General features: G+C 41.1%; 1 protein-coding gene across 1 annotated transcript; it reads left to right on the forward strand.

The window, feature by feature from the left end:
- Positions 1-7199: 7199 nt before the first annotated feature.
- LOC121048868 (putative disease resistance protein RGA3) lies at positions 7200-11735 on the forward strand. Its single transcript, XM_040512939.1, has 7 exons — positions 7200-7597; positions 8119-10081; positions 10199-10392; positions 10619-10703; positions 10816-10908; positions 11010-11136; positions 11447-11735. Exons 1-2 carry the CDS (start codon positions 7301-7303, stop codon positions 9967-9969), a joined length of 2148 nt encoding a protein of 715 aa, XP_040368873.1. The 5' UTR covers positions 7200-7300; the 3' UTR covers positions 9970-10081; positions 10199-10392; positions 10619-10703; positions 10816-10908; positions 11010-11136; positions 11447-11735.
- Positions 11736-11949: the final 214 nt, after the last annotated feature.

The raw sequence follows: 11949 nt of genomic DNA on the forward strand, positions 1-11949 counted from the left end.
TTAAGGCATGCAACTATGCAACTGTATGCAATGATTGATGCACTTTGGTGGTGATTGATAAAGTAGGTGGTTCAATCATAAGCTCTCATAATCTGCTGATCGATCATCTGCACCTCTGGGTTGCATGAATACGTATGACTGTATGAGTAGACGCTCGGAGTTTCCGTGAGTGTTCCCGAAGTGGCTGCAGACAAGTGCGCTAGCGCAAGCCGATTTTCATGATCATCAGAACCTGAACGTTATCTCGATATAATAGTGAAGCATCAGCTACATGTTGGGATCGTCCCTAGCCTAACATAACGCAGCAAGAAGGAAAAATCTGGCCATACAACAACTACAAGAGGGAGAACACTACATACAACATTACAACCTGGTGAAAATGTCATTGCCATAGTCGCATAGACGCGTGCATAATTGCATGTGCTGTCACTTCCGGAAATTTTTTTTTTTGGTATAAGGCTGAACCCCAATGATAGTTTTGTCGGGGAGAAAGATGAACGATAAGTCAGATATCACAAGATTTAGAGAATAAATTTTCTGATATATTATCACACCCATTCTGTGGTGTATATAAACAGATTACAATCGTACTACAACCGTACTACACAACATATACAAGGTAAGTAATTACAACAATATATTCTCTTGTAGTCTATTCCTAATAGGGAACAATGACTCACACTAACACTCCCCCTCAAGTTGGCGCATATACATCAACCATGCCTAACTTGCTAAGTGAGTCATAAAACGCCTTCCTGGAAACTCCTTTGGTAAGTACATCTGCAAGTTGCTCTTCAGTTGGAACAAAAGGAAAGCTAATAATTTTGGCATCTAGCTTCTCCTTTATAAAGTGACGATCAACCTCCACATGTTTAGTACGATCATGCTGTACCGGATTCTGTGATATGTCAATAGCTGCCTTGCTATCACAATACAACTGCATGGAATTTTTGAGTTTGAAACCCAGATCACGTAACAGATTTCTCAGCCACAACAATTCACACACTCCGTGAGCCATACCTCTATACTCGGCCTCAGCACTAGAACGTGCCACAACTTTCTGTTTCTTACTCTTCCATGTAACCAAATTACCTCCCACAAAGGTAAAGTAACCTGATGTCGACCTCCTGTCTGTGATATTTCCAGCCCAATCTGCATCTGTGAAGCCACAAACCTCAAGAATGTTGTTATGTTTAGAAAAAAGTACTCCCCTTCCTGGAGCTGACTTCAAGTACTTCAGAATCTGCATAACCGCATCCATGTGACTCTCACTCGGATTATGCATGAACTGACTCACCACGCTCACTGCATATGCAACATCTGGTCTAGTATGAGCCAAATAAATCAAGCGCCCAACTAACCTCTGATAGCGAGCTCGATCAGTAGGTACCTGATCTGGATACTCAGCTAAACAATGGTTCTGCTCAATAGGAGTGTCAATAGGTCTGCAATCCAACAAACCTGTCTCTGTCAGCAAATCAAGAACATACTTCCTCTGGCACAGATAGATTCCTTCTCTCCCCCTGGCTACCTCAATTCCTAAGAAGTACTTAAGCTCACCCAAGTCCTTCATCTCAAACTCAGAGGCTAGCTGTCTCTACAGTCTATCCATCTCAACTGTATCATTACCAGTGATTACCATATCATCCACATAAATAATTAGAGCTGTTACCTTCCCTTGTTGATGCTTGAGAAACAAGGTATGGTCTGAGTTGCTCTGCCTGTAACCAACCTTTCGCATAAACTGTGAAAATCTTCCAAACCAAGCACATGGTGATTGTTTGAGACCATACAGAGATTTTCTCAATCTACAGACAAAATCACCAGGAGAAGCAACTACATACCCAACTGGAAGGCTCATGTACACTTCCTCGGCTAACTCTCCATGAAGAAATGCATTCTTGACATCAAACTGTCGGAGTGGCCAGTTTAAACTAGCAGCAAATGAGAGCAGAACCCGAATAGTGTTCATCTTGGCGACAGGGGCAAATGTTTCATCATAGTCTATACCATATGTCTGAGTAAACCCCTTTGCTACAAGGCGTGCTTTGTACCGATTCACTGATCCATCTGCATTATGTTTCACAGTAAACACCCAACGACAACCTACAGCCTTCTTGCCTCGTGGTGGAGGCACAAGTTGCCAAGTATTGTTCTTCTGCAACGCCTCCATCTCTTCCTCCATTGCCTTCCTCCACTTTGGATCCCCCAACGCATCTTGCACTTTGTTAGGTACTGATACAGCAGATATTTGATTCACAAATGATTCATATGACTTAGACAATCCCCTAGTGGACATATAATTAGCTACTGGGTATTTTGATTTGGCAGTAAGAGTAGGTTCATATCTTTTGACTGATTGACCCCGAGTGGTCCTATTTGGTAACACATATTGCTCAACACTAGACTCACTACTACTAGTACTAGTGGGTGGACATACCTCAAATGAGTGATCTTCCGTACCAGGAAGCTGTGGGTCAGGGGTAGAAGCAATGGCAGGAGGGGCAGTCGTGTCTTCAACTTCATTTTCAGCCATAGGAACTGGTGCCTGGATGCTTGGAGCTACTGCTTCAAGAGGTGGCGAGCTGATGGTCTCAACTGGATCAGTCAAAATACCTCTTGCCTGTGTGACTTCTTCCTCTCCTCCTTCTGTTTCCTCCCCCTCTCCATGATACAGCTCTTCAAAATATGAATTCTCCCCCTGAAGAGCTGTATCTGAAGTGGAAAAATAACTCATTTCTTCAAAGAAGGTAACGTCTAGAGTGACATAGTACTTCCTGGTAGGTGGATGATAGCACTTGTATCCCTTCTGATTCTCTCCATAGCCAACAAAGACACACTTAAGCGCCCGGGCATCCAACTTAGACCTCTGGTTTTTAGGAACATGGACAAAGGCAACACAACCAAAGACACGAGCTGGAAGATTATGAAAGGAAGGTAAGGAGACATGAGATGCAAGAACCTCAAATGGAATTTTTCCCTGAAGGACGCTAGATGGAAGACGATTAATAAGATAGGAGGAAGCCTGTACAGCATCGCCCCAAAGATACTTAGGCATATGAGCACTAAAGAGAATGGCACGAGCCATATCAAGTAAATGACGGTTTTTCCTTTCAGACACTCCATTTTGTTCTGGTGTTTGTGGACATGTAGTTTGGTGAACAATCCCATTGGTTGTAAAAAACTCTTGGAAAACATGATTAACATATCCCCCCTATTGTCAGAACGAAGGACTTTAATGGTGCTATGGTATTGTGTTTGAACAAGAGTACGAAAAGTTTGAAAAGCTGGAAAGACTTCATCTTTGGTTTTTAGCAGAGCAACCCACGACAATCTTGTACAATCATCAATAAACAACACAAAGTATCTCATACCCGACACAGTGGGTTCTCTAGATGGCCCCCAAACATCAGAATGAATCAACGCAAAAGGAGCAACACTTTTATTAGAAATACTAGGAAAATAAGTAGCACGATGACTCTTGGCCAAAACACATGTTTCACAATGTAAACTAGACTCATCCACACCAATAAACAAAGTAGGCATGGTTTTTCTCATAAGACTAAAAAAGGGATGCCCTAAACGGTGATGCCACAACCAAATTTCACTTAGCTTATCAGAACTCGAAGTCAAAGAGCGCCACACTGTGCTCCTGGTTTCTCTCCTGTGTATGTCTGATCCAGATGGAACAACCTGCCCCTCAGATACCCCCGACCAATTATCTCCCTGGTGAGAAGATCCTGAAAAATCACATACATAGGAAAAAAGGTTACGGAGCATTTAGACTCAGTATTCAACTGGGGAACAGATATCAAATGGTGGGACAAGTCAGGCACATATAACACATTATGAAGTTCTAAGGTAGGAGTAATACGAACTGATCCTGACCCTAACACAGGAAATGCCTCACCATTGGCATTGGTTACATAGGACACTAGTGGGGAAGACAATTCAGTAAAATATGATTTGTCATAAGTCATATGATCGGAGGCACCAGAATCAATAATCCATGTATCAGAACCAACAAAAGTAGAAACCTTTAACGCCATACCAATTTTATCTCGACCAGCTATAGAGGCTGTAGGAGTAACTCCACCTGCTGTATGATGATCTTGGCCAACTACTCCATAGAAATCCGGTTCTTGGACCAATTGAACAGCTTCTGCTTTCGCCTTAGGACGATAACCTTGCTTTTTAGGTTTAAGGTGTGGGTTCAACTTCCAACAAGTCTCTCGAACATGCCCAAGGTCATTGCAATAAGAACACTGAGGACGAGGGCGGTTGGTGAAGCCTTGTGGGAAACCTTGCTGATGAAGTGGGGCTGAATTCTGCTACTGGAGGAAAGGTGCCGGTGACTTGGCCTGAATGGCTAGGCTAGATACTTCAACCTGTGCATGTTTGACACTTTCTTGTTGAGACTCATCCTTGCGGATGTATGTAAAGGCTGTGGGAGGGTCTGTCATTCTGAGCAATTCTCCCTTGGCACTGCTATGCTTCTCATCAAGCCCTCTCAGGAATACATGAACCCTTTCTAGCTCCTTCTCCTTCTGGTACCACACCAGATCTTCCTGATTCTTGATCTTGCAAGGACGCTTCTGATCAATTTCAGCCCATACATTCTTCAGCTTGGTGAAATACACAGCTATTGGTTGCCCATTCTGTTGCATACTAGCAGATTTACACATCAATTCATGAACCTGTATAAAATCAGACTCTTTGGTATACAAATCCCCCAATGTCTTCCATATCGCCTCAGCAGTTTCACATTCCTCCACCATCTGTAGCACATCATCAGTCATGGCTCGAAATAGAATTGACATTACCAACCCATCATCATCTGCCCATTTAGCATAGGCATCCACATCATCTTCACTGGGAGCCTTGATTGTTCCAGTCACATACCCCATTTTGTGTATTCCACGGAGATAAACTGACATAATCTTCTTCCATGTTCGGAAATTGGTACCAGTGAGTTTGGTACCTCCGAAAGAACCACCTTCTGAGCTCTTGACAGAGACCTCAACCTTCTGTATCTCATTTGCCTTAGAACCCTGACTCTCACTGTCATCACCACCCATTGCAATAATACAATAGAAAATATACGAATCCCAAAATACGCAGCGGAAATAAACAAATAGTAACAGTGTTTTTTTTTTTTTTTTTTGGAACCTGGTTGACTAAACTGGATGTATGGACCGAGTCAGTTGACTGAGTTGAGACGAGTGGACTCACTGATGTAGGCGAGTTGACTCACTGAAGGAGGCGGGTGAACTCACTGAAGCGGGTCGAGACAGATGGAGGCGGGTCGAGACCGATGCGGGTGACGCCGCAAACTGGTGTGGACGGAGCGGCAAGCGACCTGGCCAAACAGATGGGAGCAGCGCCGGAAACTGGAGAGGTTCGCTGGCTGCCGGAAACTGGAGATCTGGAGCAGAGCTTCAACCCAATTGATACGTCTTGGTCGACCCTTTCGTTGACGAAGCCGCGAAGAAGGAGAGAACAGAGACGCGAAGGGAGAACTGGAGACAGCGCCGGAAACTGGGCGATCTGGAAACGACGGCGTCTTCGAACGCGAAGTCGGTCTGGGCAGCTGGGTCTGAAATCGATCTGGGTCTTCGACTGAAGCTGGACGAGTGATGAGTGATGAAGAGATCGGTCCTTCAAAAGAGACGAAGACCTGAAGCTTGATTTGACAGAGGTCGGTCCCTCAAAAGAGACGAAGACCAGGCTCAGAGAACGACAAAAACAACCCTAGGGGTTTGGTTTTGTATCAACTCCTCGGATTGAGGAAAAATTGGACAGCTAAAGAGACAAAGTCCTCTCGGATCTTTGCTCTGATACCAAGTCAGATATCACAAGATTTAGAGAATGAATTTTCTGATATATTATCACACCCATTCTGTGGTGTATATAAATAGATTACAATCGTACTACAACCGTACTACACAACATATACAAGGTAAGTAATTACAACAATATATTCTCTTGTAGTCTATTCCTAATAGAGAACGATGACTCACACTAACACGATACACATTCTAGAATGGTGGGCTTCTCCGCCGTGCCGCGGAGATGTAATTTCAAGAAAGTGTTTCGTGTATCATTTTTAATTTAGCTAATCCTGTATAAGAAATCCTGCCAGCACAACACCCGTCGTTGGTGTTTAAAATATTAATTTTGATAATATCAGAAGCCAGGGGAGTGATATCGGTACACTTTTTTTTCTCCATGTACATATCCATTGAAAAAATACTCATTAATTGAACGCGACACCAGAAACAATGCTGGAATAGTCTTCCATCGATGATGGAGAAATGTGCTGAGATGCCAAAAGCAACGCTCTCTCAAGTCTCAACCCTAGGCCTAGCAGAGCGAAGCGACTAGGTTTCATCTCTCTGAGGATATAACTAAATCTATTTTTGGGATATTTTCAAGTCTTGTTACTTTGGTAGAGCAGAGTAGTTCAATATTACAAAAATATAATTTTCACATTCCTATACTCGGTGAGTCATGAGTGAATTGTCCCAACAAATCAACTTGTGGGACAGTGGGAGTGGGAGGTAAGGAATGCAAACCAATTTAGATTGTAACCCCAGCTCACCTATTTCTAACTTTAGAAGCCCGGTTCAACAAATGAAACGAGTTTATTATTGACAATGGGCCAATGGCCCTCCATGGTTGATGGAGCTCAATGAAGCTGATTTTTTTTTTCCTTAATTTCTTTCCTCATACAGTATTTTTTCTTCATTGAGCTCCACAACGAGATATTTAATTTTTCTTCATTGAGCTCCACAACGGGGTGTACAGTATTTTTTCTTCTAGTTCTTCCCCCACAGTTTTATCCCATTAAAGTTTTACAAGATTGTTCATTCCCCCATTTTCTTCTTAAAACTTGAATTAAGGAAATCCATTTTAATAAAATAGCAAAGAACAAAAAAAAAAAAAAAACAAAACAAAAAAGTGAAACTTCAACAATGAATCAATTCGTAACTTTGAATGTCTAAATTCTTGGCTTGGTACTTTAACAAAGGGAAAATTCCAGACGTTAAGATCAGGTTGAAGCAACGTACCAACCAGCCCATTAATGTGGGCATCTTCGTTGGAGAGCTTTCGCACTCTTTGCCTTGTCCACAAAGTCATGTATCATGACCGGTTGAAAGTAGAGTGGGTGTCAATTAATGGCTGAGACAATCAAGCTACAATATAAAGTGGGGGAACAAAGAAGATAGCACACCCACTAGAAACATTTCTCTCTTTTCAATTTTCATTCTCTATTGCTTTCAAAGCCTACTTCAAGAATATGGCTGAAGCACTAGTTAACGTTCTCCTAGAACGTTTGGCTACTATCACCACGGACAAGGTCCGAAGAGAGTTGAACTTGGTCATTGGAGTTGAGGAAGAAGTCAAAACGCTCACCAGCAATCTCATAGCAATTCAAGCTGTGCTCAAGGATGCAGAGGCGAGACAAGCATTGGAAGCCGGCGTTAGACGTTGGCTGAATCAACTGAAAGAAGTTTCCCACGAAATGGATAATGTGTTGGATGAGTGGAGCACTCAAGTCCTAAAGCAAAGAATGGAGGGTGAAAATGTGAAGAAGGTATGTTGCCCCTCTTTTTCATCTTGCTTTCGATTTGGCCAAGTCAGTAGGTTGAATAATCGTCGCGATATTGCTGTGAGGATAAAAAAGCTGAATGAAAGATTAGCTTTGATTGATAAGGAAAGACAAATATTTAACTTTCAGAACAACACAACGAGAGGCCCTGAAATACCTCGACAAGAAACTACATGTTTTTCCAGTGATAAGATATTTGGTCGAGAAATGGAAAAGAACATTATACTAAGCAAGTTGCTAAGTGAGAGTAGTCAAGATTGTAAAGTCCCTCTTATTATCCCTATTGTAGGGATGGGGGAATGGGGAAAACAACTCTTTGCCAACTAGTCTATAATGATGAAAAAGTGAAAACCCATTTTGATAAGAGAATATGGGTTTGTGTGTCTGACCCTTTTGACGAGATTAAAATTGCTAGAGCTATTGTCGAAGGCCTAGATAATTATAATATTTCAAAATCTTCAAACAGCTTGCAAATTTTGATGGAATGTATCGATACATTGATTCAGGGGAAAAAATTTCTCCTTGTCTTAGATGATGTGTGGAACCCAAGACATACTCAGTGGGAAGAATTAGTTAAACCTTTTTGTCATGGCGCTATGGGTAGTAGAGTACTAGTGACTACTCGAAATGAGGAAGTTGCTACTCTGATGAAAGCAACTACTCATGTCATACATATGAAGCAGTTGAGTGAAGAATTTTGTCTGTCATTGTTTTATTATAATGCAGACAGAGACATATGTAGTGAGTCTAAAATGTTTCTGGATGTTGGAGAAAAAATTGTGAAAAAGTGCGATGGCTTGCCTCTTGCTGCAAAGACATTAGGTAGCCTCATGCGCGACAAAAAAATACTTAGAGAGTGGGAAGATGTTTTAAATAGTAAGTTATGGGAGCTAGAAGATATTGAACAACAAGTTTTTCGACCACTATTACTTAGTTACAATGATTTGACCTCAGAAATCAGAAATTGTCTTTTGTATTGTGTTATCTTTCCAAAAGATTATGTGTATGATAAAGATAACTTAGTTGAGCTGTGGATGTCACAAAATTATTTGAATGTGGAAGAAAGCAAAGAAATAGAAAGACTTGGTCAAAAGTATTTTGACAAATTAGCCGTGCGATCTTTTTTCCAAGAAGTTGAGGTGGATGAATATGAGAAAACAAAGTGCAAAATACATGATATTATACATGATTTTATGTTGTACATGACGAAGAATGAATTTTTGACCGTGAATGTTGGGCAACCTTACCTCTCGAGTGTAAACGAACAGGTTCATCACTTGACTCTAATACGTTTCGATAGTTCCCGCATTTTGGATCATTTTCGCATGTGTGAAAATCTGCGTACCCTCGTAGTTTTGGATTACAGTCATAGTTCCGATTTTTCTATTGGCGAAAGAGAGATTGTGCAGTTGAAATACGTTAGGACATTAAGCTGCTTTAGTACTGGAACTAGGGCAATTCCAAAGGAGATAAGTGGATTGATTCATTTGAGGTATCTTGATTTATCGGGTCACTCGTGGTTGGGGGAATTACCGGACACCATGGGTAGCTTATACAATCTGCAAACCTTGCGACTTGTTGATTGCGAGGGCCTCAAGAAAGTAGATTTGGGAAGGCTAATTAACATGAGGCATCTTAGTGTCCGCGGCTGTGAAAAGCTAGAGCTAATGGGAATAGAGAGACTAACAAATCTGCAAACGTTAGATGAGTTTAATGTCCAAGAAGATTATGGCGGAAACGAGTTGGGACATCTGAGAAACTTGAACCAGCTTCAAGGACGTCTTACTATTAAAATTCATGGACCGAAAATGGGAGAGATAGATGCGGCGATCATGGTGAATAAGGAGCAACTCCGTCACTTGGTCCTAGTTGGCGGTTGGCGACGGGATTTGATGGCCCTACAACCACCTCCTGGTTTGGAATCTTTGAGGGTTTATCATTATAACGGCAAGCCCTTGTCGACCGATTGGTGGTCGTCTTTACACAGCTTGAGAGTGCTTACACTTTCAGAGTGTCTCTTTTTGCCTTCTTTAGGAAATCTGTCATCCCTTGAATCATTGAATATTAGGAGAGTTGGTGTGAGAAAGGTAGGAGTTGAGTTTTTGGGAATACATGATCATGATCAATCAGACACCAACTGGAGGAGGCAAACGTCATTCCCGAAATTGAAGCAGCTCACCTTCGACGACATGCCTTACTGGAAAGAGTGGGAAGGAGTGAACGAGGATTCTGAGAAGATGGCAGTAATAATGCCATGCCTTTCCGAGTTGACAATTTCTGGGTGCGATTTGCTAGAAGCACTGCCGGAATTCCTGTGGAAGACGCCACTTCAGAAACTGCACATCAGCGGATCTTAATTCTCCGGAAACTATACAGAAAAGGAACAGGTGCGCAGTGGGCCAAGATTTCTGACATCCCAACCATCGATGTTTAGATACAGCAAGAAGAACCCTGAAGATTGAAAATAAGGTATGTATGTTGCACCTTCAATAATATTTCATAGTTTATTTCATTAATTGGGTACTTCATATTTGGGCTCCTTATTAATCAGACTTCAACATTCCGGTCTTACCACTATATTTGTAGGGATCATTGCGTCTGAGGTTTTTTCTCAAAGAATCCATCTTCAAGCAGAGACTGTTCCAAGTGAAGAAAGATTAATGGATCTAGCTATCTAATTATTGGAGGGCACAAGGACTCAAAGATCCGGCATTCCACATGTTAAACTGTCAAAGACTCAAAGATCGATCCAGCAGGGGCTTGTTTTCTTCGAGATACAGGTAACGGCAGAGCATTATGATTACACCTATATATAAGAAAGATTAAAACAGGTTAAAGTGTCAACATTGCAAACTCAGTCATCTATCCACATCACTTAGTTGGAGATTAGAAAAAGAGCCACATACTGTGGCAAACGATTATCTTTAATGTTTATCTCCAATGCTATGATTTTTATATTTGTTCTCGACCTAGCTATTAGTAAACTTTTAAGAGGCTTGTATGCAGGAAATGATGATTCATGGTATATAGCTGAAAAGATTATTGGTCTTCTCAACACAAGATGGTCCTCACCCCTCAAGTTTTTCTTTTGGTACGTTGACGAATTTCCAGTCTATCTTTTGATAATTTGTAATTCATGACTACCTTCTTTCGATTCAATTCAAGTTATTCTTAAAGTCCTCTTTTGTTGACGAGAACCGCAGTAGGCTGTTTGTACTGCTCACAGTGAAGTTTGATGCATACCTATATAAAGAATAATTACAGATCATGTAGTTGTCAAGCTGATGGAATATTGTGTAAGCTCATTGCCTATATGTAGATTGTATCATGACTTGAAGTTCTTGGTTTTTGAGTTGGAGTGATTAGTTATGTCACGGAAAACCTTTTGGTTAATCAGATGTACCAAGGTTCGAGCTCAGTCGAGCAGCTGAGCATCTCTTACAAGTATATGCAAGGCAGTGAAAATGAGATTTCTTGGGAGAAAGTTTGTGCTAGCTTGTGTCCCATTCTGCTGATCTGTATAGGTACGACATTATTTTGTTTCTCATGTTTGTTATGTGGGTAATATTAGCTTCTTTTACATTCTTTCTTTTGTTTGTTGACCGGACATGACTTTGGGATGAAGACCTTATATGTCAGGACAATGATTTTTGTTTCCCTTGTTGTTGGATCCTGCTATAGAAATTCTAAATTACTTGCATGTTTTAGTATATCCCGTAATAATCAGTAATCAACAAGGAAAGGGAAAGTGAGATAAGTTGACAAAAACTGCTTGATTGCAAAACCATTATACATTGAATCAGCTGGGAGATTAATCTTGTGACTGTCATGCAGGAGCATAGGAAATCACCAAAAAACAGCAGAAAACATGTTCTTGAAGTAGTGACGGAACCATGAGGGTACTGCAGGGTCACAGATCTTCCTTATATTCTTCTTGGTCTGATACGTGAACATGACTCTGTATCAAGTACACCCACATTTGTACATTTTTGGCCTATTCATTCCATCCACGCTATATGGCCATGAAATTGCAGATGGATTGCAATCAGCATTTTGAGTAGAAAATTTAGGTGAGGCCTCAACATTGTGATGACTATACCTGTCAAGAGAAGATGCAGCTCAGGTACTCTTTATGTTGTGTTGAAATTTCGAGATACTTAGTTGTAAAAAATCTTTAGGTTATAATTAAGTCCTTTAATTATGCATCCATTACAGAAGAAAATCACACCAGGATACATTTATAGCTCACATTGAAGCTCAAAGCATTTAGTTTGGTATGGCGTTATAAAGCTTGTGAGATGCTATTCTTGTAAGCTCTGTATATCATAACTTGATGT

This window comes from Rosa chinensis, chromosome 1 (genome assembly GCF_002994745.2).
Source record: "Rosa chinensis cultivar Old Blush chromosome 1, RchiOBHm-V2, whole genome shotgun sequence".
In the NCBI taxonomy this organism is placed as follows: domain Eukaryota; kingdom Viridiplantae; phylum Streptophyta; class Magnoliopsida; order Rosales; family Rosaceae; genus Rosa; species Rosa chinensis.

Excerpts from the sequence above, each read along its gene's own strand:
- LOC121048868 (XM_040512939.1), top strand. The coding sequence starts at position 7,301 with ATGGCTGAAGCACTAGTTAACGTTCTCCTAGAACGTTTGGCTACTATC. Across the intron at positions 7,598-8,118 it reads AGGGTGAAAATGTGAAGAAG|GGGAAAAAATTTCTCCTTGT; the intron begins GTATGTTGCCCC and ends ACATTGATTCAG.